The sequence below is a fragment of the Penicillium odoratum genome, assembly GCF_028828045.1.
Source record: "Penicillium odoratum strain IBT 22623 chromosome Unknown utg000008l_segment0_segment0, whole genome shotgun sequence".
Lineage (NCBI taxonomy): Eukaryota > Fungi > Ascomycota > Eurotiomycetes > Eurotiales > Aspergillaceae > Penicillium > Penicillium odoratum.
The window spans coordinates 1,754,127-1,778,771 of NW_026643150.1; the positions used below are offsets into that span (position 1 = coordinate 1,754,127).

Genomic DNA, 24,645 nt, shown 5'->3' on the forward strand with positions numbered 1-24,645 from the left:
TTTGTGATCTGGTCTTGTTTTTGTTTTTGCTATTGCTTTGAAAGTTGGAGTTTTTGTTCAAGTTCACATAATGATTGGGAGAGGCTACTGTCTTGCGTTTCAACAAAGATACCTCATGGGAGTTTTGTTTCGGGGGGTCGTTTGTTTCTTGTTTTTTTTTTTTCAAGTTTTGGGCATTGGAGGCTATCTCGATCTTTTTTACCTAGCTCATTAATGAGCCTTTATACCATGTCTTATCATCTACACTAAAATCGACATCAATGTCATATTCAGCAATGATCAAGAACTGGCATTTTCTTAGCCTACAACCCCTTTCTCTTGACAAAAGTCCATTCTCAATGATCAATCACATCTGCAACTACCGAGTCATCTAGCTCCTAGAATAAGAACTCCAACCCCTCCTTCACCTCTAGCACTCCAAATAGTCATTTCAAACATCTTGGAAACCTTACAACTCTACAGAGTACAATCAAATCCAATTCCAGCCCTCATCTCTGCCTTGCAGTCTTGCCCCTCTTGCCAGTCCTGCACCGAAGTAAGGTAAAATACGTAATAACCCCGTAATACAAGGCCCAACAGTGTATCAATAACAGAAAAGCGGAACAATACCGCAAATTCTTAATCAGCCATTATTCAGGGCCCACATCTATAGGGAACCCAGTACAAAGATTAAATACAAGGAACTCATAGCAGAGAATCAATTAAAGATAGTCATGTAAACCTTCAACTCCTTCCAATGTACTCCATACTCCATAAAGGTACTAAAACAACAAATTCTTCTCAAAACATCCTCTTACAACGCAGATCCCGCCCACGTAACCGAGCCGAATGAACCCACTCGAAGGCCTAGCCTAGCCAGTTAGCTAGTTACCCCTGTGAATAATTGTTTTCCACCCCAAAGTCAAAGTAATGGGCCGTGGATTTGCCGTGCAGGATTCCATCTGGACCGTTACGGGTCTGGAGTCTATTTCGGGTTCGGATTGGATTGGACTACTTGCGACGCGAGGCGAGAGTATCGGGGACTTCGGAATTCCAAGTCCCATTGCTTTTTTTGGTTCGTGATGGGTCTTATCCATTGGGAAAGATTTGTTTTTTTCCATTCATTTTTCTTTTACCAAGTTTGGGTTCTGATTTTCTCGCTTTTAATGTTTAGTAATTACCCCTGGCTGTGCTAGTCAGTTACCCCCGGGGCCGACAAGGCTGGTTGGGGCTGACTAGGACATTGGACATTGGACATTGGACTGATGGGCTGCGGTCGGGAATGAACGAGTCATTAAGGCTGGACTGGAATATACAGGAAAGTCAGCAGTGGCTATGAGATGCTAGATCTCTGGAACAGAGAATCCATTGGTATCAACTAATCTCCAGAAGTTGCAAGGACAATCTCCAAATCGGAGTAACCGTGGGGAAGTGAAGGAAGCGAATATCCTCCACGTAGATCACGGGCCCCAAAAGTGAAAGATTTTCAGCTAAATCCTTCGAGTCATTCCATCCCCCTTCCAAAGTTCTTTGCCACGAGGCATATGGGGTTTCATGCAATGGTGCTAGTCTTACACGACATGCGTTGGGTGTCTTTACATAACGAGGTGGCACGTACATATGTAGGTAGGTATCAGTACCACCTACTTCCAAAATAGATGTACATTTACATCTTAATGTTGTACAGTACACGGATGTTTCCCGCATGAAAGGATTTTCTCCGTGGCCTAAATATACAATGCAGGATCCGGCCAGTTCAGCAAAGATATCAATATTGATTAACAAAAACGCCCTGAAATTTAAATTAATTAAATTAATTATTGTCGGCCCCGACCCCTCTGTGTTCCCCGCTAACCCCGAGCTCTCAAACTCATGATCATGCCACGACATACCTTTCCACTGCACTACTACAGTAGCATGAACGCCTTGCCCAGGTGGGAAGGGTTGTATCAGCCTCACTGCGACTAAGGTGTAATCCAGCGAGAAGAGCTAATATGCACTCTATAGCAACGTCAGGGATGGTCGTAGTTCAAGGACTGCCCTGTGCTTCTAGGCTAAATTCGGGGGCTGTTTGTGATCGTTCGTCATAAAGTTGCTACTATGTTGGCTTCTTGACCTGTGGAGACTGCATTACGAATCCTGTGTCTGCTGGCATGGTGGCTGTTAGCGGTTGGCGTTTCTTGCAGGATTGAGCTGATCACTGTATACGCCACTTGGGCAGCGGGCCTGTTGCTATATTAGGGTGTTGCGTTGTGTGTGGTTGTTGGTTGCTAGTAATGTTGGTGTTCGTTGTTGGCTGTTGGCCCCTTATTAATTAGCCAATTATTACACGTTTATGCACATTACCAGGTGGATATTGATACTCGGTATCCAGTACATGTGGATCATCGTTCCTCGTTTGTCGCTTCTCGTATTGAGCTTACTGTGGAACATCCACATCGATATCCACAATCCACAATTATCCGGCAGATTTCCGAGAGTGATCAGGGTGCTTGCGTACTGCGGGACTGTTCTAGGCAATTATACATGGCGAATCGTACGTCCATACGGCATAAAAATGAAATCCCCTAAATGTTATCAGCACTAGTGCCTAATGTGGTAAGAGGGACCGTATAGGGTGCTCCTGATTCGCCCGGAAATGTCACCTGTGCTCCCGTCATCGTCTCGGGTAAACTAGCACGATCGCCATGAACTCCCTCAAGCTCATTTAGGATGAAGGCCGGCAATTTTTTTTGATCTGGTGGGAACTGTGGCGCGTTGCTTTGTCCATACGGAATTGAGATCGCATTATTTGGAATTGTGCGTCGGGTAGATCGAGTGGGTGTTACGGTGGCATGCTGGTACTTGGACGTGGTCGGACATAGTAGATAATTTTGAGCTGACAGATGTAAATTTGGAAAGAAACTCTGGGCCTACTGAATTTGTCGGCAGAAGTTCCGGCAATTCATGTTGACAAATTGCCAGTTGGAGCAGCTCACGGGTCACTTATCAACTCACCTAAATGCTCACTCTGCCGGTACCTCTAGAGTTCTCCTAATCATCAGAGGCATTCTTGACGATGGATGTGATGAGGATAGTGAAAACTGATTCAAGCCCACATATTCAATCATTGAGGCTTGCTTTAGCTCGCAGCGATGCTATATCACGTGATATAGATTGCTTGCCATTCACCTGACTCCTGGCTTTCTCATATTCCCACCAATCACCTCTTTCTATCTTTCCTGTGTTCAGATGAGATAAATCCTCTTGAAAACCTAGCGGGCTTCACTTGACCAGTCTCATAATCCTTCTTTGTATTCTCAACCGCCAACTCTCCAATTTCTTCGTGCTCCATCCACCTTGGACCCCCGGAGCAAGTTCAGCCTGGATCAAGTGTCTGTTATCGTGAATCTTTACCTTTTCCATGGCGTAAATGAGCCATGACATATACATTGGTTTTCCATGGAATCTTCCAGTGATTCCAATTGCAGACATGAAGAATTATGCGTTCGATGAAGACATGTACATCACCAGCAAGTTTTGGAAGACTACTTCAAAAGTTCCATTTATTCTCCGTGGACGTGCAAAATGATCCACTTGAGGCAGGTATTTCACTACAGTGCAGAACAGGAAGCGAGCAGGGATTCAGTAGGAGTGAAACAAGCCGAAAGTGTGGACACGATGGAATCAGGCTAACAACCAAACCACCTCCATCAAAGGAAAATCACAGGGAACCCCAACTATTGGGATTGGAGTCAAGTTCCGTCACAACATCTAGGGGAAGGTAGAGTTTACACATCCATATTCGCGCGTACTTTGACAAGCCATGTTAATTCTTTGACCTCAATCCACGACAGATCCGCTATGTGCTGATCAGGAGCCTCTGGCTCGGCAACAATACCATTTCGGTTCAAGTTGTTTGTCGAGAGTTTGACCGACTGCATGATATGAGACTCACGTTGGCCAGGCCGTTTGAGGTGCGGTTCTTTGGCTCTTGACCATAGTCGATTGCCATATTACAGCATAGGTTTTCTGACGAGCGCTGGTCCTTCATTGGACCCGCTCGGTGATCGAGACATGTTTTACTGACGTGAACGGACAGCTTGAAGCTCTTTTTGATCGCGAAATTCTGTCTCGCTACAACAATATTGACTATGGTCGGTCGCAAAATCTGATCTGAGTGATACTGTTGCCGGTGTCGAGACACATGAGCAAAATATGGCCGCATGAAAGCTCAAGAAACCTTCCCAATGAACCACAATTCAATACGGCGGGTGTACGAAGCCCCGTCGGCCCTCGTCACCAATTACATGAATATAGTTATGGTGACTCAAATGGTAACCATTGGGTGATGCTAGATGGCGACAGATTGATCAAATTAGGGGCTAGGAACGTCCGCACTGCGCAACGAAAGTACATTATGGCATGTTCCAACCCATGAACCTGCATGGTTTGACTGTCTTTCACCATCTGCGATTTATTTACTATGGGTAACGATCTGCGTATTGGGGAACAGAACTCAATCGATTGCTGATTGATAAGGTTCGACAAGCAACCTGTTTCCCCAGCATATCGTGAAGGCCCTAAAAATGACTTGCACCAAGCTAAAGGAATCCACTATGAAGGGAGAAACTTGGCCTTGCTATCCGAGAGATGGTCGTCCTTTAGGACACTTCTGAAGACGATGATCATGCCGATGACGGGTCGGGTACGTCGTCTGGAACTAGTGTGCCTGGCAATGGGGGCGCTAACTAACCTTCGTAAGCCAAGGGGAAGCTGGAAGGGGCAAAGGCCAGCGGAAGTTTGGAGAGAATGAACCTTATGGTCCAGAAACCGACTTCGATGAAAGAGGATGTTCCGGAAGTCAGGAATGAACTTTTGCCCGTGTCCTTTCGGTATACATTATCAAGACCTCCTCGAGAGGTATTTCAGCCCATGGCATAGAGGTCGGAGGATTCAGCCCGCAAATGAAAGACCTCTGCCGTGTATTGCGACTGTGGCGATGAGTTTACAACCCATGCTGAGCTCCACAGTCACAAGAGCTCCATAACAAGAATCGGAGCTTTCATTAGATAAAGAAATTTCCATGAGCTTAGGCTTGTCCACAGTATCAGTGTTATTTTGAGAACTTGTGGTTTGGCTAAGAAATACAGATTAAACCACCGTGTAAGCCTCCCTATCTGTGCCAGATGGTCCGAATTGAAGTCGGAGATACCGGGAAGTTAGTTTCCCCTCAGCGGGGAGATGTCCATAGTCACTGACGTAACCAGAACGTCTGCTTCGAGTACATCCCGGCCCGCAATACTCTGTAATATGACAAAAGAATATCCCGCAGAGAATCTGCTGTTTTGAGATTAATTCAGTCCGTGTGGTTTTATTCACTGCATTGTCCTGTCCGAGGGAGCGAGTGGCAACCCCAAAACCGAGACATAGCAGTCAGATTCGCCCCTCATCTTCCTAACTACCTACACCTATCTCCAAAACAAATCTTCACCATGCCAGAATTCCACATCATCAATTCGAACGACGCCGTTCCAGGCACTGAAGCCCCACCCCCAGAATTCAGCTTGACAGCTCACCCTGCCACAGATATCTGGTCCAAACCCCCCTCTACCAACGCCTTCAACGCCCCAATACTTTACCAATCTGTTCCCCTGCAGTCTTTCAAGCGTGCACGTGTCGCAGTCAACGCACAGTGGACACAAAAATACGACCAGGGTGGCCTTGTCATTATCCTGAATAAGGCTGACGGATCCCAGAAGTGGGTGAAGACAGGCATCGAGCTTACACACAACAAGCCACACGTGAGTGTCGTTGCGAAGGATCACTGGGCGGATTGGAGCTTGCTCCCTGTTCCCTCTGGTGGCAGATCGGCCACGCTGGAGCTAGTTAGGGAGTTGGATAATAGTTTGTGGATCTACCTTGTGGAGGGGGTTCTGAAGCAGCCTATCCGTGAGGTCACTTGGATCTTTGAGGAGGAGAATGTAAAGGAGACTTGGGTTGGCGTTTACGCGGCGCGGCCGTCGACGGAGGGTGGGGATTTGATGGTCAATTTTGGGCATTTGGTTATTGATGTTCTTGACAAGAAATAGACAGCAAATAAGGAAGATCAAGTATTAATCTTATTTTATTTTTTGCATGAGGCTTTGCAATCTAATTCCAATTTGGGCACCTGGGTCAGGAGATATAAGGATCTTTTTCAATGGGTATGTTCAAGAGTTGCCGCATATGGCTCTCAAGGGTACAATATATTCATGGATCTCGTCAACCCCTGATGCAGGCCGATCGTATTAAGAACTGGACTGATCTGTGACAGCACGGGCCCCAGGGGCATAGATGATCATGGTCGGGGCGTACCCCCCACAGCGGGTGATCAACTATGGATCAAGTGACGTGCACCAGATGAGGATCTTGTAAGCAAAAAGAATGCAAACACCATGTGCAAATGTCACACAGCGCTCTACCATGCTGTCTCTGCTATCACCAAGATTGACGATGATGATACTTATGTTGTCCATATTGAATTGGACTTTTGCCTATAATCTGCACATTCAAGGCCCCACAGCTGCAGACCAGGGATGCATCAGCGCCAAAAGCGGTTCCTTCCGACGAACCCAGCAGTTACATCTTATCGATCAATCATATCTGATATGAGAGGCTCCAATTTTGGTCTTATCACATCCCCTTGAATGTTCAATCTTCTTATTCCTGGATGATTTCCCCCGCTTTGACTCCCAGTTAGTGCCTGACGTGCCATGATCCACTTTCTTTTTTTCCGCTTTTCCGCCAGGTTTCCACTACTTTCTGCATCATTAGCAATCGTTATTTTTTTTCTTATTCGTCTCAACTGCCTAATTCGATTATCTCCTTGACTCAAATTGTCTAGGTGCATAATCTGCCGGAATGCCGGGGTCTGTTGAACTTGGACCGCACCTCTCATCTTCCTCAGCTGCGCCAAAACCCCATCAACGTGCATAAGTGCGACCGACGATCGTGACTCGGTCTTATCCCGCCGTGCTACTCATGGGAGATGAACATTGTTCTTCCCTGCTGACCTCTTGTCCCTTACATTTGCCCCTCTTTCCTTCAAAAAGAAAGAAAAAAAGAGTCATACAGGCGGATCTACCCTCCTGATTTACTCCAAGTGGATTCCGGGCTTGGTAACCATCTATGGCCATATAATCGATTACCGCGCTTGCCTGCTCTTGCTCCTTTGCGCCGAGTGCTCCATATTTGGTTTGATTTGATTTGATTTTGAAACTTGGTGTGACTTTTTTTGTCCCCATTTCTTTTGGGCTGGCTTAACCCCCCTGATCGACTTGATTTGCTGTCGTGTTTTCCATTTTCCCCCTCGGATCTGACTGGCTCAGGTCGGCCCCAACTCAGCCGGTGCCCAAGCGGTGTTTAGTCAAAGCAGGATTACCATCCCCTTTTGTGTGATACGCCCCTCGCTTCCTATGTTGCTTGGACTCCCCTTTAAATGGTTGTGCGGTTACTCATTGTTTGATTCTTATCGAGATCGCCGCCTCTGTGTGTATGGTTTCTTCCATCCAAAGCTTTGATTAAGCGTATGGCCCGAGTCGGTTTATCTTGATTTCTTTATTCGGTGGTCATGCCACTTCTCGACGCGCGCGACGGTCCTTCCTACGGTGCTATACCACAGGAAATACCGAGTATGGACTATGAACGGGATCAGTTGCTGCAGGATGGCTACGAGACCGAGGGCGATCCCAGCGATGTCTCGACTATGGGCGAAGCACAGGAAGGTGTACGGAAAATCGAGGCGATAAATATGACTTGGACAACCAGATCTTTAATGATCGCCTACGTCAGGTTCGTTGTGGCTTGCAGCCAAACCCAGTGACCTTGCTGACTTGGCACAAAGTATATTCCTCATGGCATTCTGCACGTCCCTGGAGGGCCAGACGGTCATGTCATTGTCGGCGTATGCTACCAGTGCTTTTAGCAAGCATTCATTGATTTCCACTGTTCTTGTGATACAGAATGTAGTCAACGGTATGTATCAGTTGATATGACTACCTGCGAACGGGCCGCTAACTGCCTTTAGCGGTGATCAAGCCACCCATGGCAAAGGTTGCCGATGTGTTCGGTCGCTTTGAGGCCTTCTGTCTCAGTATCATTATATATATTCTGGGCTATATTCAAATGGCCGCGTCCACCAACGTACAAACTTATGCCTCGGCACAGATATTCTATTCTGCTGGCTCAACGGGTCTGCAGATCCTACAGCAAGTTTTCATCGCTGATAGCAGTGACCTTCTGAATCGTGCATTTCTGGCTCTCCTCCCGGAGTTTCCGTTTTTGATAACTGTTTGGCTGGGGCCGACCATTGCAGGGGCTGTGCTTCAGTCCTCATCATGGCGCTGGGGCTACGGTATGTGGGCAATTATCTTGCCTGCTGCTTTTCTGCCTCTAGCCCTCTCGCTGCTTTTGAATCAACGCAAGGCTCAGCGATTGAATTTAATTAAGCCGACAAAGGCGAGACGTCGGAGAGGCATATTTAGCGCTATTCGACGAACGTGGTACGACCTGGATGTTGGTGGACTGACACTGTTATCTGCGGCGGTCACCTTACTTTTGGTACCTCTGACCCTGGCGGCCAGCTCCAAAAATGGATGGAAGTCCCCTAGTATCATTGTCATGATGGTCGTTGGTGTTCTCTGCTTGGTTGCTACCCCATTGTATGAATCATCCAAGAAATTAGCGCCCAAACCTCTGCTTTCTCTTCATCTACTCAAACAACGGACCGCCCTTGCTGGTTGTGCCTTGGCATTTTGGTACTTCAGTGAGTCTGATACATCACCGCAGGACAATTTCACGGCTCATCAGTTTTAGTGGCTTTTTATTTTTCCGTTCAACCATACCTTTACTCCTACCTTCAGGTCGTTCAGAATTACGACGTGGCCACCGCTGGTCGTGTCACGCAGACCTTCGCATTCACCTCGACCATTGCAGCATTCACCGTATCACTTCTCATCAAATATACCCGCCGGTACCGGATCTTTGTAACCATTGGCTGCGTTATCTATATGACTGGCCTTGCATTGATGCTGATGTGCCGCCAAGAAGGTGCCTCCCACTTACAAGTTCTGGGCACCCAAGTTCTCGTAGGCTGCGGTGGTGGTTTGCTCAACGTTCCTGTCCAACTCGGCGTCCAGGCGTCTGCAAGCCACCAGGAAGTTGCCGCAGCCACCGCAATGTTCCTCACCTCCATGGAAATGGGCGGTGCCGTCGGCGCCGCCATATCCGGAGCCGTCTGGACTCATATGATTCCTCAGAAGCTCATGCAGTACTTACCTGAGGAGACCAAGTCCCACGCTGGCGAGATATTCGGCAAGCTGACAACAGCCCTGGAGTACCCCGTGGGATCTCCAACTCGCATAGCCATCAATCGCGCCTACCAGGAAACCATGAACCGCCTCCTAACACTCGCCATCATTGTGACGCTGCCACTTATCCCACTGAGTCTTGTTATGGTGGACTACAAGCTGGACAAGGTAAGCACTCCCAATGATGTGGATTATCTAAACAGATGACTGACACGTCGAAGATGAGCCCTAGTAGCCATAGCGATGGAGCCGAGACTCCACCTGAGATTGAAGCTGATACCGATGACCCACATCATAAACGAATCTAGGATTATGTCCCTGTGCATGGCTAGCCATGTCCACGAAAGCTACGACCGTATGACCTGTTATTTATTTTCTTGCCCTTGGATATATCGTCATTCTCATGGACTCGTTCCACTGCATTGAACAACCTCAGCAAGCCGGCGTTTGTTTTCATATTGGAATTCCATATCATCTTGACGTGAATCATTTCGATTCATTTGCATCTGGCGTTGATTAGAAATAGACAAGTGTTCGAGAATGAACCTGGTTCGTTGGACTTTAGGTGTTTTCAAATGAAATAATTGATCATGCCAGTTTGATCAAGTCAAAATTGAGCCGTATCGTCTAAGGACGATATTTGTGATAGGTTCTAGGTGAGTGATTTGGAACACCCCTTACTCTTCGCCCCGCCTATAAATACCTCACTCTTCATCTTATTCCTCCATCCTCCATTCTCAATCACCATTTGAAGTTCCATATTCCATCTTTGATTTATGATTCTGAACTTCATCTATCAATCCAACCACCTTGGCATTCATCATGTCCTCGTATATAAGTAGGATTCATGGGCAGGTGCATCGATCAGCCATTACCCTCTCCCCATTTTTTTATATGGAGATCAGTGGTACTGATCGCTCAGGTGTTGGACAACATGTTGAGGAAATTGATAGCCTTGTGGGTGCCATCAAACTTAATGTTAGGGTCAGCCCGTTGGGGCCCGATAATTATTACTTTCAATATGTACGGCAATTTTCGTTTCCTCAATTTGGGCGCGGCTACTAGTCGTGGATTGATAAGAATCTAATTCTCATGTAAATCAATGGCAGGCAGAACCTGGAGATGATAGGCGAGTGAAGGATTCTAACCTTGAAACAAATAATGTATGGTGTTTCAAAGTCGTTTACATGGGAGTTCTACAATTACCTAGTAGTAGGTAGCGGGACGATATGTGATATATATTTTGGTGCACCGTCCATCTTCAAGCGTCACCGAGTCTTTTACCCAACAACGATGAGCTGAAAAATTAGATCTCAAGATACTAGAGCCACCTAGGTACTGAACTAAATAACATAGGTTTGATCTGAGAATGTCCCGCTAATATTTGCGTCAACTTTGGAAAACGTCACGTCATGTATATATTAAACTCTATTGTTTTCAGCGAATTTCGCTTTGTATCTATATCTAATAACCTGATAGTATTACATCAACAGCGCCGATAGTGTAGGGGTTATCATTGCCGCCTTCCAAGCGGCAGACCGGGGTTCGAGTCCCCGTCGGCGCATTTCTTTTTGTTTTTTCCCAAAATTATCATAGGATATGGTAATCTACCGAAAACTTCATGGCACCGTTGCGTATTTCCCAACCCTTTTGCCACTTGCCCAAGTGATAAGGAATCAAATTTTTGACCTCCACAGTTCATATGACCATATTGGAAACTTTGGTCCAGTCACCCCTGACATACAGGTGCATAACAGGGCCGACCCGTGCCAAGACGAAGCTTGGAGCTAATCTCGATTTAAGGGTTACCGGGGAGGTACTGCATAAGAACAATGCTTTGAGTACGATACTACTGTGCGTTGTGCATATGTAGGCTTATCCTTAGCTACTGTAAATAGCATAGGGCTATACCTGAGCCTGATCCTGATCTACTAGCTACCCAACTCAAAGCTTTCCATCGAAAATTGACGTTATCTATCGGTGTGCAGGTGATTGCCGAAAATCCGAGACGATTCAAATGACAGGGGCGGTGTGGACAACAGAATTGAGGTTAGCGTGTCTGGGGATTTTCTTTGAGGGGGCATACCGTTTCGGAGCGGTACAGCAATCAAAAATTGGGTGGTGGCTTTTTTAGAGCCTGGGGCTTGAGTGGGCTTTGTGTATGCATGGGGAAATATGCAAGTTGGGGATTGGATGGAGTACTCTATTTGTTATTGGATAAATAAAGGGTTATGGTTTATAAGTTCCTAAGTGATATAATTTGGGTTTGCATAGAATTCAGATTTGGAGAAATACTCCGGTAGCTTCACTAGTAATGCATAGCTGCGGGTGGTCAATGGAGCTAGTTATGCTGAGGTAATTAATGCTAGTTCCAAATCAAGTTGGTTTTGTACTGTATCCAGCTTGTTCCATAGGGTGAGTCAGTGTTATCTGTTACATTCGTATTATTTTACATGAATTAGAATTAAATCAACTTTAAATGAAGGACATGTCAAATTGGTACAGTCCCATTTTGTGGACAGCGCTTAGCCGACAGCGGGTGGCCGTGACATCGAGGACTTTCTTTGATACCGTTTCTTGGCGTGACCCTCGACCCGTATTTGCCGTACCAGCTATCGCAGTTCAACTGAGGTCTGTAGTCATTAGTGATTCTTTTAAAAAAGTGAAGAATAGTAGTGAAATGCTATTTATAATTAATTATCAAACCTACCATCAAAGATACCACATTGAAAGAAATGGTACAGGCCGCGTATCTCATAAGAACTAGCACCTGTCTAGACTCCATCTGCTCTGCGGGTTGCCCCATTCAATCCAGACCACAGCTGCTCTCTCTCCCTCCCTTTTTGTCTCCCACAGTCCGCCTTTTCCTCCCCCCTCATTCTCCCCATTTCTCCATTCTTCCGTTTTTCTTAATTACCATCACCCTGGTTCACCGGTGCTCACAAAAATGGTTGTCGCTACAATCAAGTAAATCCCCCTGCCGAGAGGCGCCCGCGCCCCCTCTTTCGGTTTCTTAGACTAACCCCGACCTCTAGGTGTGTCGTGGTGGGGGACGGTGCTGTCGGAAAGACATGTCTGCTCATCTCGTACACAACCAACAAGTTTCCTTCGGAATATGTTCCCACCGTCTTTGACAACTATGCCGTGACTGTGATGTAAGTTTTTGTCGATCTCCCCCCTCATGGTGATATACGGGAATAAGCTGGCAATAAGCTGCGGAAAAAAAAGTGAACTCCTGAAATTCTAACGTTACGCGATATTTTGATAGGATCGGCGATGAACCTTACACTCTTGGTCTCTTCGATACCGCCGGTCAGGAAGATTACGATCGTCTGCGCCCGTTGTCGTACCCCCAGACCGACGTTTTCCTCGTTTGCTTCTCCGTGACTTCGCCCGCCTCGTTCGAGAACGTTCGCGAAAAGTGGTTCCCTGAAGTTCACCATCACTGTCCCGGTGTTCCTTGCCTTATCGTTGGTACGCAGACTGATTTGCGCGATGATGCCAACGTGCGTGAGAAGTTGGCCCGCCAGAAGATGCAACCCATTCGTAAGGAGGATGGCGACCGGATGGCCAAGGAGCTTGGTGCTGTGAAATACGTCGAGTGCTCTGCTTTGACACAGTACAAGTTGAAGGATGTTTTTGACGAGGTAGGATAAATCTTGCGATTTTTGTGGCAGGATAGGGGGGGATATTCCTCCCTATTTCATCCTTGCCTTGATATATCGCTCACTGCTAACTTTGACCTAGGCTATTGTTGCTGCCCTGGAGCCTGCCCCTAAGAAGAAATCTCGGGGTTGCCTCCTGCTGTGAGCAATCATAGACAGTTTTCACAGGGTGGTTTCTGCGAGACGGGTTACCATGACGGCTCGTCGTTTTGCGACAGAAACCACAGATACGATGGAATGAATCTGTTTTGTTTTCTTTGTTTTCTTCTCTTTCATGTTGGGAGGGCTATTTGGCTGGGACTTTCACTGGGATATCCACTGCAAAATCGGATCTATGTTATGGGCTAGCGTTACGTGAAGTGTTACTTTTTCAATGACCCTTCATGATTTCCAGCTTGTGACTTCCGTTTGCTCGACTTCAACCCGGTCATGCTCTGGTCGCGATCGTCCTCTCTTTAGTTCCTTTCTCATGGCTATGCGGCTATTGATCCCACCATAGCTTCGCCCTCCATTTCTACTTCCTCTCCTTCACGACCTACAGCGACCACGAGTTTCGAACTTCCCTTCCGCTTTTCGTGTACCTCCGATTTTTCCGATCTTCCATTCTATCCTTCCACTTGCAACTTTTTTTCATCGTCTATCGGCGTTGGACAGGGCGTCGTGTCTTTTGGGTTGATGGATTTCCGTCACTGTTACTCGATTCTTCCCTCGACCTTGCTCGGAAATATGAATATGAGCTTGCTGCAACTTTCTCCCGCGAAATCGAGTCGCACGCGTTTCATTTTTTACGTTTCCTCTACCGTTCTGATTTTTTTTCTCATACGAATCTCTCTTTATTGTCATCTGCCTGGTCTTATCCTTCGCGCCCATGCTTCTGAATTGCGCAAAATTATCTTGAACCTTAGAACGTCGCAGACAGTGAACAGCCCAATGACAATTCTCTGATGATTCTTTGCGCTAGGGGTGGTTGTAGATGGGCTTATAGATCGACATGACTGGTTCCCGGTTAGAAATAAGATAGTTACTACCATTTGGACATTGGCATGACATGGGCATTCATTCATCGTCTACATACGGCATATTTCTCGTATCTAAATACTGCGCCAATTTACAGCTCATCCTTGCCAACCTCAGACTCTGCCTCGACCTCGACCTCGATCTCGGCATCCTTGGTGTCCTCAAGGTCCTGGCGTCCATACCAGCCACCCAATTCTTCCTTGACACCAGACTTGACCATGCTGGTAATGATCTCAAATGCGACTTGCGCCGCAGCCAGAGCGGTAGTCTCACCCTTATTATCATACGCAGGCGAGACCTCGACAATATCGGCACCAACCAGATTCAACTTCTCCAACCCGCGGAGAATACGAATGAACTCGCGCGTAGTCCAACCACCAGGCTCGGGGGTACCAGTACCAGGCGCAGTCGACGGATCCAGAACATCAATATCAACAGACAGATAAACCGGCTGCTCAGGATCAAGACCAGTGCGCTGCATAATAGTCTCCACAATACCCATAGGACCAAGCTCATCGATATCATCCGCATGAATACGAATGAATCCCTGCTCAGGACCGGGGTTGGTATAATCCCCATCATCAACACCAGTCAATCGTGTCCGCAAACCAGCATGTGCAGAAGTCGAGTTACAAATCAATCCCTCCCGACTAGCCTTGTGGAAGAAACTTCCATGGTTAAACTGCGTCTGCTCAGACTGCCAGTACGCACTATACCGCACAGGATTCCACGTATCAAGATGCGCATCAAAGTGCAGAACCGTAATCGGCTTCTGGTAGATCTTATGCAGAGCACGCAGAGCAGGCAAAGCAACACTGTGGTCACCACCAAGGGTCACCAGCTTGGGATGTCCAGCACCAATGCTATCACCACCCTTCGGAGCCTGGTTCACCACCTTCCGCGATCCGAGCTCCAGGAACGCTTCATACATCTGGCGCTCGGCAAGACCGTTGTCGAATGGCGTAATCGGGATATCGCCGCAGTCGGTAATCTTCGCCCACGACTGATACGGGTTAATACCCGCACGCGTGTTGTAGCTCGTACCGGACATTTGGCGTGCGCTGGCTGCGCGGATAGCGCGGGGACCAAACCGAGCACCTGGTCGGTAGCTTACGGCTGTGTCGAAGGGGGCGCCAATGATTGCGATATCATACTGCTCCGAGGGCTCGACTAGGCACTTAACGGGGCGGAGATGGGCGAAGCTGGCAATGCCGGAGAAGGACCACTGGATTATATAATGTTAGACATTGGCTGTGCAATTGGGTTATGCTGTGCGGTGTAGTTTGATTTGACATACCTCCTGATCCCATTTCTTGAGTAATTCCGCGCGCTCATGTTCGGGCACAACTTCGCTATCACCGTGGTGGGCACAAGATACCGCAGTACCGGCCAGCGCTAGCACGCTCAACAAGGACTTCAAGGCAGGCATGTGAAAAATTGCTAGATCCCAGTAGTTAAAGAAAGAAAAAGAAAAAGAAGAGGAAAACCGATATAGAAATCGCTTTTATTTCTACCAGAATCTCCGCGGAACTTCCTAAATCAGAGAGCTTTATCTAATTATCTAATCATCTAAGAAGGAAAGACGAGCAGATAGCGCCCCGCCTCTCTCCGCCCGCCAATCGGTGGAACCAGAGTCGTGCAGACCTTCCCTTCTTGGCTTGACTTACTAGGTATTCTTCTCCAACTTCTTCGGCAGTAACTACCTTTGATCTGATCTGAGCAGCGGGATGCCATGCGTCGTGTTGTCGTTACGGGTTTAGGTGCCGTGACACCTTTGGGAGTTGGTACGTATTTTGCTTTTCTTCTCTGCTTTATTACGAGTCCGGGAAAATGCAATAAATTGTTAATTGAGTCCAATGGAATATTGGGTACTCTTCGGTGTGCTAGAGGGTCTTTACTGCTGCCCCGGACTTGCGCGCGACAAAATCTGGTGGGCGCGACTCCACAGGCTGGAAGGGGAAGGTCCTGACAGCCAATGACGGCACGTCAAATGCTTGGCCCAGCGGACTTGAGACCGCATTTTCGGCCTGCAGTAAACAGTCTACTTGATCTGGGGTGCAGATGTGATTGGAGTGATCGGCAAGTTGATGTTCATTTGTGGATGAGCTAACCTGCTTATACTGTAGGTTTTCGGCGGACCTGGAAGCGCTTGCTGGATGGCCATTGTGGTATTGTGAATGTGAATCATCGAGATGAGCGCTTTGCGGAACAGCCGTGTCAGATTGCTGCTGTTGTGCCAGAGGGGAGTCGAGAGGATGGCGGGTGGACGGCTTCTGAATGGTTGAGTCGTGGTGTAAGTCTTGAAACAAGACTATCCTTGTGATTCTATTTGATGTCTTTTATACTGATAGTGTGTAGGATGAGCGCAGAATGGCCATGTTTGCCCAGTATGCTATGGCTGCCACGGAAGAGGCTCTTCAAGATGCGGGCTGGAAGCCGACTGAGTTCGAGCAGAGAGAAGCAACAGTAAGGGAGCCCTTCAGATTAGGCTTTGATTGGGATTCAAATTGATTTGTGTTAGGGAGTCTGTCTTGGATCTGGAATTGGCAATTTTGATGAGATTTACAACACTGTTGTCGCATATGAAAAGGGCGTAAGTTTGATGTTGCGAACAGACATACAAACTTGCCGCTGACGGATCTCAGGGCTATAAAAAAGTAAACCCGCTCTTTGTGCCAAAGTTGTTGATCAACCTTGGTGCTGGCCACATTTCAATGAAGTATGGATTTATGGTATGTAACAAGTCAAGTACACGGTGTGCTTTGCTAATTATTCCAAGGGACCAAATCATGCTGCGACAACTGCTTGTACTACCGGTGCTCATTCAATCGGCGACGCAGCAAGATTCATTGCATGCGGAGATGCCGATGTAATGGTCGCTGGTGGAGCCGAATCATGCATTCATCCTCTTGCCGTTGGTGGCTTTGCCCGGGCTCGAAGTCTAGCCACTGACTTCAACGATAATCCGGAGAAGGCGTCGCGGCCATTTGATGCTGATCGAAAAGGGTTTGTTGTTGGCGAAGGTGCCGGTGTACTCATCCTAGAGGTATGCCCCATGGCTGTTCTGACTATCTTTCATCGCTAAACAAGCTTAGGAACTGGAACATGCCCGCGCACGAGGCGCACATATCTATGCAGAACTTAGAGGATATGGCTGCTCCAGTGATGCACACCACATGACAGCACCGAAAGAGAACGGCGAGGGTGCATTCATGGCCATGAAAAAGGCTCTCAAACAGGCTCAATTACCCCCCTCAGCAGTCGACTACGTTAATGCCCATGCGACTTCCACTGTTGTGGGAGATGCAGCTGAGAATGCAGCTATAAAGTCCCTTCTTTTAGGTCCAGAGGGCAAGCAAAAGGCGGAAGATGTGAATATTAGCAGTACAAAGGGCGCAATTGGTCACCTTCTTGGCGGCGCCGGCGCTGTTGAAGCGGTCTTCACTACTCTTGCAATTCAGGATGTGCGTATTGTATAAGCTCATGTTGTTGTTGGATTGATATGCTAACTAGAGTAGAATGTTATGCCGCCTACTATCAATTTAGATCGTCTTGCTGATGGGTTTGACTGCAACTATGCCCCGAATCATGCACAATCAAGACAGATCAATGTGGCTTTGACAAATAGCTTTGGTTTTGGGGGGACGAACAGCAGTCTTTGCTTTGCAAGGCATGAAAAATAACTTTGGACAGAACGGGCTTGACATGTACGATATCGTAATCTTGAAGTATGACGGAGGTGGGGATCCTATAGCACACAATAGGTGACTTTTCCCCAATGTAATATTCCATCAGTATTAACTGTCAGATGATTAGCTAGGCATTAGTAGAACCCAATTCAATCAAAATACAGTGCATGCGACTCCATATGCTGCGTCGCTGAGTAGTGAATGGGGATTCACGTGACTTTATCCAAATGCGGAGCCCCAGCCCGTCCTTCCATCTCAAGAGTCCTATATGAACACAAAACCCCTGACAGTATCCAACTCGAAGACCCCGAAACTACTGAAAAAAACATAGCGCGAATTACCGTGTCTGGAACACTCCACATCCGCGCTCACAATGGCGACGAACGGCGACTCCGGTCGAGGTAAGCGCACCCGCTTTGCGAGCGTGACAAACAAGCACCCGCGCCTCGAACTGCAAATAAGCCGGTCGCAGATGCATACAAATGACATGTACTAATTGTGCCGTGTGAGAATAGCTTCTGGAAGCTTGGTGGATGCCTCGGGCTACAAGTTCACGGAGAAGGATACGAAGCCCGGCAAGATGAAGGTGAAAAAGACCTCCAAGGCCTCGACCAAAAAGAAGGCAGACGGTACAATCTGATCGGATACAATGATCCCAGCTTCTTGAGCTGACAAGTACTGCTACAGATACGAAGGATGGACCAGTTGACTCTTCACCTACATCCCCTCTGCCGAAGTTAGACGACAAGCTTGCCATGTCTTTCCCGACTGGTAGACCGCGCGAGGAAGATCTGCTCGAAACTGTTATCTGCAAGCATTGCAAACGGCCCATTTTGAAATCGTCCGCCCCAGAGCATATTCGTGGTTGCCTGAAGGCAAAGCAAGAGAAGGCCCGCAAGAAGAAGGAAGCTCGTGACGCAGCGAATAGGGCCAAGGTCACGGACGGCAAAGACGACGACGATATCCGTGACAAGGTCGACTTTGGTGAAGACGCAATGAAGGGACAAAAGAGTGCCAAGAAGAGCGCTGTCAAGGGCACCGAGGACGGGACCAAGAAGGGCAAGAAGCGAAAGGCAGATGAGGATGATAACAAGGAGCCCAAGAAAAAGAAAAAGAAGGATGAGCCCAAGGCTAAGACTGCCAAGCCTAAGGGTCCTGTTGATGTTGAGAAGCAGTGTGGTGTGACCTTGCCCAACGGTGCGCAGTGCGCTCGTTCTCTCACTTGCAAGAGTCATTCGATGGGCGCCAAGCGCGCCGTCCCCGGCCGATCTCTTCCATATGATATGCTACTTCAGCAATATCAGAAGAAGAATCAGGCTCGCCAGCAGAGTATGTCATCTCGTTCTATTTTAAAGAAACCCCTCAAGAAAACCCCGAAGAAGCCACCCAAGAAGGCTTGCAAGAAGCTCCTCACTCCCCCTACGGACTCACAGTATGACCCAGATGATTGACTGTGATCTTTTTATTTGTTGTTACAGAAGCCGCGATCGATGCCAATGCCCCGCTCCAAGACGAAGTTGATACGAACGGTCCGGTTGATTCGGACGAAGAGAGAGATCAGGTCATGGCCGCCATTGCCCGTTCCAACCCCAAGCCCCTCGCTGAACATACCCTCATAACCTCGAGCACGAAATACCGATATGTCCGCATCAAAGAACAAATGCTACACGCGATTGGTGGGAGAGGTGGGGGTCTTTTCTCCACTGATGACAGCCAGCCTTTGTTTGGTGGAAGCCTATTCCAACCATTCGACCCCGAGATGGATTCATCTTCCCCCCTGATCCCCAATGCTGACCCTGGTGATGGTTCCATGTCTGTGGATGGATCGAGAAAGACCCCCGTCCAAGGTGTGCGGAAAACACCTGTTGGTGTTGCGTCTTGAACAGCACCAAGTGATGATTTAATGACTATCTCCGTCAATGTTTGTTTTCCAGGCCTCAGCCTTACGCGATTCCCCGATGCAGATTTTGGCGTTCAAGGCACAAGACACAAGAACCTGTGCATACCCTGGTTTGTTTGTCATTTGCCCTCATTTTGATGTCCCTGACCATGGATGGTAAGGAACAGGTTGCTTTTTTTGTTTTTGATTCAGTGATGACATGATACCCCGGTTACTGGCGTGAAAAACTCGCAAATAATAACCTCAATGAACATTTGATGCTCATTTTGAGCTTAATTATGACTTTATAAGTATAGTCTGATCTGTGTAGTTGTACATGCCAGGATCAACTGGTGCGTTGATTATGTGATATTTGGAGCCTGAGGTGTCGAAAGACATCTATCCAGCTCTGTCGATCATGTCTTTGACACAATCCGCGATGCAAGCCTATCTTTAATGCTCATTTGAGCTCTTTACCCAATCGTCACGTGTGATAAACCCCACACTTACATCAACTGTGTGGTGCGCGTGCCGGTCACCTACCTCTACAAGTCGCATTGAGCTTCCTAGTTTCCTCGTGCTCCCACCTTGATGCCAGCAGCCTTCGCAGCCCCGGGATTGCCACAGAACCGTCGCAAATAAACGACCACAGCTGATACTTACGTTTGACTCGACAGCTCACAATGAGTCACTCCGTTCCTGACCTCGATGCAATAGGCATCAAAGCCGAGCACGACCTAGCAGACCAATTCCGTCGCGAAGTCGCCCAACTCCTCGGACGTACCAACCTCAATTTCCCCGGCGCACAACCTGTCAGCTTTTCTGCAAAACATTTGGTGGAGCTCCAAAAAGAAGATTACTATGTTTGTGAGAAGACAGACGGCATCCGGTGCCTGATGTATTTTGCGCGCGGCGATCCCGAGTCCGAGTCACCGGAAATTCACTACCTGATCGATCGCAAGAACGACTATCGCTTCGTACCAGGCCTACACTTCCCGTTGCCAAACGATGATACCTTCCAATCATACCACGTTGATACATTAGTAGACGGCGAGCTGGTCAATGACATCTACGAGGACGGCTCCCAACAACTCAAATACCTGGTCTTTGATTGCCTTGTGCTTGATGGACAGAGTCTGATGCACCGCACACTCGACAAGCGACTCGCATACTTCAAAGAGAAGGTCCTAAAACCATATAATGCGATGTACCGCAAATTCCCCGAGGAAAAACAGCACCGCGCTTTCGCTGTCGAAGACAAGTCCACACAGGTCAGCTACGGCATTGAGATGATGTTCCGCGAGATCATCCCAGCGGTGAAACAAATTCACGGAAATGACGGCCTCATCTTCACATGCCGAAGCACACCATATCGTATTGGCACAGACGAGCATATCCTCAAGTGGAAGCCCCCGGCCGAAAATACAATTGATTTCCGCGTGCGTCTCGAGTTTCCAATTCTTGAACCAGATACCGACGACGAAGCGGAAGGTATCTCAGAACCTTACCCCGACTACGACGCCATCCCAATCTTCCACCTCTTCGCTATGCTAAACGCGGGTGAATACCGCCATTTCGCCGAGATGTATGTCACACCCGCAGAATGGGAGGATTTGAAAGCCATGCGTGTCCCGTTAGATGATGCTATTGTGGAATGCTACAAAGATGAGAACGCCCGTTGGCGCTTCCATCGCCTGCGTGATGATAAGAACGATGCAAATCATATTTCAACTGTCGAGAAGGTCTTGGAGAGTATTGAGGACCGCGTCACAGAAGATGATCTTATTCGTCTGGCGCCAGCTATTAAAGCTGCCTGGAAAAAGCGACAAGCGGGTATGGGTGGAGGGCCACCCATGAATGGAGGTGGTATGAAGCGGAAATTCGAAGAATAATGATTAAAAGACAAAACCTTCCCGCATTTTTTCTTTACCCTTGGACTTCTAGTTTGCAAGGTGTCTGGCGTTGGATTCTCATTGAAGTTGGGAGACATGAAGGTTGTACTGGAGATGTTGGCATTTGTTTTCTCTTTATAGGAGTCCATTGATAAACAAGCTAAAGATAAAAAGTTAAGGAAAGCAAGTTGAAGGTTCATCCTTACATTCATGAACTATATCTCGAGAAGCCCTGTACATAGGAATGGCTTTCCCCATTAGCCTTGCGGGGTCAGACGATGGCATGGTTGTAGTATTTCTAGTTGGATGTTCCTGAGGGAGTATGAGAGTAGGGCTGGAGCTCACCTTTTCTGGTCCAAGTCTTTCCACTTCACACTATAGCAGAGGCTTCACTAGAGACATTTGTGCAAAATTTGAAGTAAATTATCTCCACAGAAGCAAGAGTAACAAGATCATACTTGTTCCTGATCCATGGATGACCCGATGCGGCTCCCGCTTACTTAATCTCTATCATCGATCCGCCTCCTCGCCACGACCATCAACCTCACTCCATCGAGTATCGCATTGAACTCATCAAATTCACCAGCCAGACTGAGCCCACACCGGCATACAGCTGACCACTATGGGCGTCCGGGACTCCCACGGTGAGGCGACGGGGACGCCCGATCCCGTCGAGAAGGGGTTCGCTACCCTCAACACTATCAGGTAAGTCTACCCACAAGGTGAAATGGAAGCATAAATTGTTTTCCAGCCTTCAAACTCAAATTTTCTCGGTCGCATATACTGACTGGTGCGATAGGATCGGTGTGAAGGCTATGGTGCAGAAGGTGAGTCGCCTCGGTGCAGACTCTGGTGCCATGTCACGTGATATGATATTGACCGCGACTACAGGATGGTGAGCTTCGCAAAGCCGAAATTCTGTCTATTAGGCAACGCAAAGATGGGCCGTCATTCTAGTATGTGAAACCAAAGTACACATCTGAGTCAAATAGACTAATGGGAACGATAGTGTACATTATGTTGATTTCAACAAGCGTCTTGACGGTATGTTAATTCCAGTCCCGAACGGGTGCTCACTTGTCATGGAAAATGCGAAATACTAATGAAATATCACAGAGTGGATTCATGCCTCTCGTATTGATCTCTCCTGTGAGGTTGAGTGGCCTCAGCCAGAGAAGTCGGAGAAGAAAAAGTCTGGCGCCGCAAACAAGGCTGCCCCCAGCAAGAATGTCCAGAAACGCCCCCGTGCTGATAGCCGTGAAGTCTCCGGGACACCAGATGCTCTGGGTGGCAAAAACCTCAATATTGACAAGAGTCACCGGCCATCAAAGGCTGGTGGAAAAGAGAACATTGATGTCCAGACACCCGGCGATGCATCTCTATTCCCATCGGAGGCGGCATCCGCCGCTGATACACCCAAAGCGGTGGATTCAGAGGATGTAGATATGACAGACGCCCAAGATCTCAAGGAAGACGAGGTTAAGACAGTCTCTGGTGAGGTCATCTCCCGCGGAGAAGAGATCGAGCGACTCCGCACCAGCGGTAGTATGACACAAAACCCAACTGAGATCCACCGAGTCCGCAACCTGACCCGTCTTCAAATGGGCAAGTACGACATCGAACCCTGGTACTTTTCACCGTATCCAGATTCCTTCTCAGATGTAGACTTGGTCTACATTGACGAGTTCTGCCTCAGCTACTTCGACAACCAGCGTTCTTTTGAGCGTCATCGCGCAAAATGCACCCTCGTCCACCCCCCCGGTAACGAGATCTACCGTGATGACAACATCTCTTTCTTCGAGGTCGACGGTCGTCGACAACGCACCTGGTGCCGAAACCTATGTCTTCTCAGCAAGTTGTTCCTCGATCACAAGACTCTCTACTACGACGTCGACCCTTTCATGTTCTACTGCATGTGCACTCGCGACGAAACAGGATGCCATCTCGTCGGCTACTTCTCCAAGGAAAAAGACTCTGCCGAGGGCTACAATCTGGCCTGTATCCTAACGCTCCCGCAGTACCAGCGCCGTGGTTTCGGTCGGCTGTTGATCTCCTTCAGCTACGAGCTTAGCAAGCGTGAAAACAAGCTCGGATCTCCCGAAAAACCACTCAGTGATCTAGGTCTTCTCGGTTATCGTCAGTACTGGCGTGAGACACTTGTTGAACTCTTGATTGAGCCGGGTCGCGAGGCTATGAGTGAAAATGAACTGGCCGTTCTTACCGCTATGACCGAGAAGGATGTGCACGAGACTTTGGTTGTCTTCAATATGCTTCGATACCATGTGCGTTTTCTATCTAAATTCCCCTCAATCTTCCGTCTTGGTTCTTTTCTTGCTCGGCTGAATGCTAACTTCGCTCTAGAAAGGAAACTGGGTCATTGTACTTACGGACTACGCCGTTGGAGAACACAATAAGCGCCTGGAAAAAGAAAAGGTGAAAGGTGCTCGAAGGATCGACCCCGCTCGTCTACAGTGGAAGCCTCCGGTGTTCACTGCCTCCAGTCGGACCTGGAACTGGTAAGAAGCGCAAACATCGACTCGAGGATTTTGCTACTTCTATCAGGGATTCCAGGCGGTGTTAGGTGGTGGTAATGATATGCATGACCAGGAGATGGGATTTTTTAATGGTGTTTGGGTGATTAAGGTGGCGTTTTGGTTGGGTATCTCTTTCCTATGACAAGCTGGACTTTTCTCGGGTCTGGCAATGTATCTATAATAGTGGTTTTGCGAAACAAAATGGAGGTAGAACTCGACTTTGAGAAAGTCAATTGCTATGGCTGCATGATACAAAACACAACCCGGCCCATGGGTAATCTTGGTAGTATGGGAAAACAAGTGCGTGGGTAAGAGTCGAAGTAACATCTTGGGAGAGATTGGGAGCAGATAAGATACACGAGAGGAGTTCCACCATTCGCACCCCGATTTAAAAGACGATTTTCTCGACAGACGTAGTCGCAAGAAGCTCATTTCCCGCAAAGGGGTTTGCTCATGGAAATGGATACCCGTTTCCGTCACCGAAAAAGGTAAAGAACACCGGTGCCCTCGGAACCTCGGTATCAATCACACTCCACTTCACACAGCCAGATTCCGGGGCATGCAAAGAAAATTTGGAGACACAAAAGTACACACATGAAGAAAGCGGGATATTGTAGAAAGGGGGGTGTCGGAAGGATAGAGAATGGAGAGAATGCTCTGT

General features: G+C 47.9%; 9 protein-coding genes across 9 annotated transcripts; 7 read left to right on the forward strand and 2 right to left on the reverse strand.

Moving 5' to 3' along the window:
* Nucleotides 1–3,749: 3,749 nt before the first annotated feature.
* N7520_010870 (uncharacterized protein) lies at nt 3,750–3,973 on the reverse strand (the record flags this gene model as incomplete). The annotated part of the gene is made up of 2 exons (XM_057144803.1): nt 3,750–3,896; nt 3,917–3,973. 2 exons carry the CDS (start codon nt 3,971–3,973, stop codon nt 3,750–3,752), a joined length of 204 nt encoding a protein of 67 aa, XP_056990557.1.
* A 1,480-nt stretch (nt 3,974–5,453) lies between these two features.
* On the forward strand, nt 5,454–6,050 carry N7520_010871 (uncharacterized protein; the record flags this gene model as incomplete). The annotated part of the gene is made up of 1 exon (XM_057144804.1): nt 5,454–6,050. The coding sequence occupies one exon, from the start codon at nt 5,454–5,456 to the stop codon at nt 6,048–6,050; it is 597 nt and encodes a 198-aa protein (XP_056990558.1).
* A 1,520-nt stretch (nt 6,051–7,570) lies between these two features.
* mirC (siderochrome-iron transporter MirC) lies at nt 7,571–9,616 on the forward strand (the record flags this gene model as incomplete). Its single annotated transcript, XM_057144805.1, has 5 exons — nt 7,571–7,791; nt 7,844–7,974; nt 8,027–8,764; nt 8,815–9,476; nt 9,530–9,616. 5 exons carry the CDS (start codon nt 7,571–7,573, stop codon nt 9,614–9,616), a joined length of 1,839 nt encoding a protein of 612 aa, XP_056990559.1.
* Nucleotides 9,617–12,255: 2,639 nt separating this feature from the next.
* cdc42 (Rho family GTPase CDC42) lies at nt 12,256–13,118 on the forward strand (the record flags this gene model as incomplete). Its single annotated transcript, XM_057144806.1, has 4 exons — nt 12,256–12,275; nt 12,344–12,463; nt 12,577–12,955; nt 13,056–13,118. The coding sequence occupies 4 exons, from the start codon at nt 12,256–12,258 to the stop codon at nt 13,116–13,118; spliced, it is 582 nt and encodes a 193-aa protein (XP_056990560.1).
* Nucleotides 13,119–14,081: 963 nt separating this feature from the next.
* N7520_010874 (agmatinase) lies at nt 14,082–15,419 on the reverse strand (the record flags this gene model as incomplete). Its single annotated transcript, XM_057144807.1, has 2 exons — nt 14,082–15,215; nt 15,288–15,419. 2 exons carry the CDS (start codon nt 15,417–15,419, stop codon nt 14,082–14,084), a joined length of 1,266 nt encoding a protein of 421 aa, XP_056990561.1.
* Nucleotides 15,420–15,722: 303 nt separating this feature from the next.
* Nucleotides 15,723–17,673, forward strand: N7520_010875 (putative beta-ketoacyl synthase (Cem1); the record flags this gene model as incomplete). The annotated part of the gene is made up of 8 exons (XM_057144808.1): nt 15,723–15,774; nt 16,117–16,283; nt 16,349–16,456; nt 16,512–16,583; nt 16,636–16,722; nt 16,770–17,036; nt 17,086–17,454; nt 17,509–17,673. The coding sequence occupies 8 exons, from the start codon at nt 15,723–15,725 to the stop codon at nt 17,671–17,673; spliced, it is 1,287 nt and encodes a 428-aa protein (XP_056990562.1).
* A 379-nt stretch (nt 17,674–18,052) lies between these two features.
* On the forward strand, nt 18,053–19,561 carry N7520_010876 (deubiquitination module subunit SGF73; the record flags this gene model as incomplete). The annotated part of the gene is made up of 4 exons (XM_057144809.1): nt 18,053–18,080; nt 18,195–18,308; nt 18,367–19,008; nt 19,158–19,561. The coding sequence occupies 4 exons, from the start codon at nt 18,053–18,055 to the stop codon at nt 19,559–19,561; spliced, it is 1,188 nt and encodes a 395-aa protein (XP_056990563.1).
* Nucleotides 19,562–20,241: 680 nt separating this feature from the next.
* On the forward strand, nt 20,242–21,450 carry N7520_010877 (mRNA guanylyltransferase; the record flags this gene model as incomplete). Its single annotated transcript, XM_057144810.1, has 1 exon — nt 20,242–21,450. The coding sequence occupies one exon, from the start codon at nt 20,242–20,244 to the stop codon at nt 21,448–21,450; it is 1,209 nt and encodes a 402-aa protein (XP_056990564.1).
* Nucleotides 21,451–22,072: 622 nt separating this feature from the next.
* On the forward strand, nt 22,073–23,970 carry N7520_010878 (NuA4 histone acetyltransferase complex catalytic subunit ESA1; the record flags this gene model as incomplete). The annotated part of the gene is made up of 6 exons (XM_057144811.1): nt 22,073–22,155; nt 22,250–22,277; nt 22,342–22,406; nt 22,460–22,494; nt 22,567–23,732; nt 23,812–23,970. 6 exons carry the CDS (start codon nt 22,073–22,075, stop codon nt 23,968–23,970), a joined length of 1,536 nt encoding a protein of 511 aa, XP_056990565.1.
* Between the last annotated feature and the right edge of the window lie 675 nt (nt 23,971–24,645).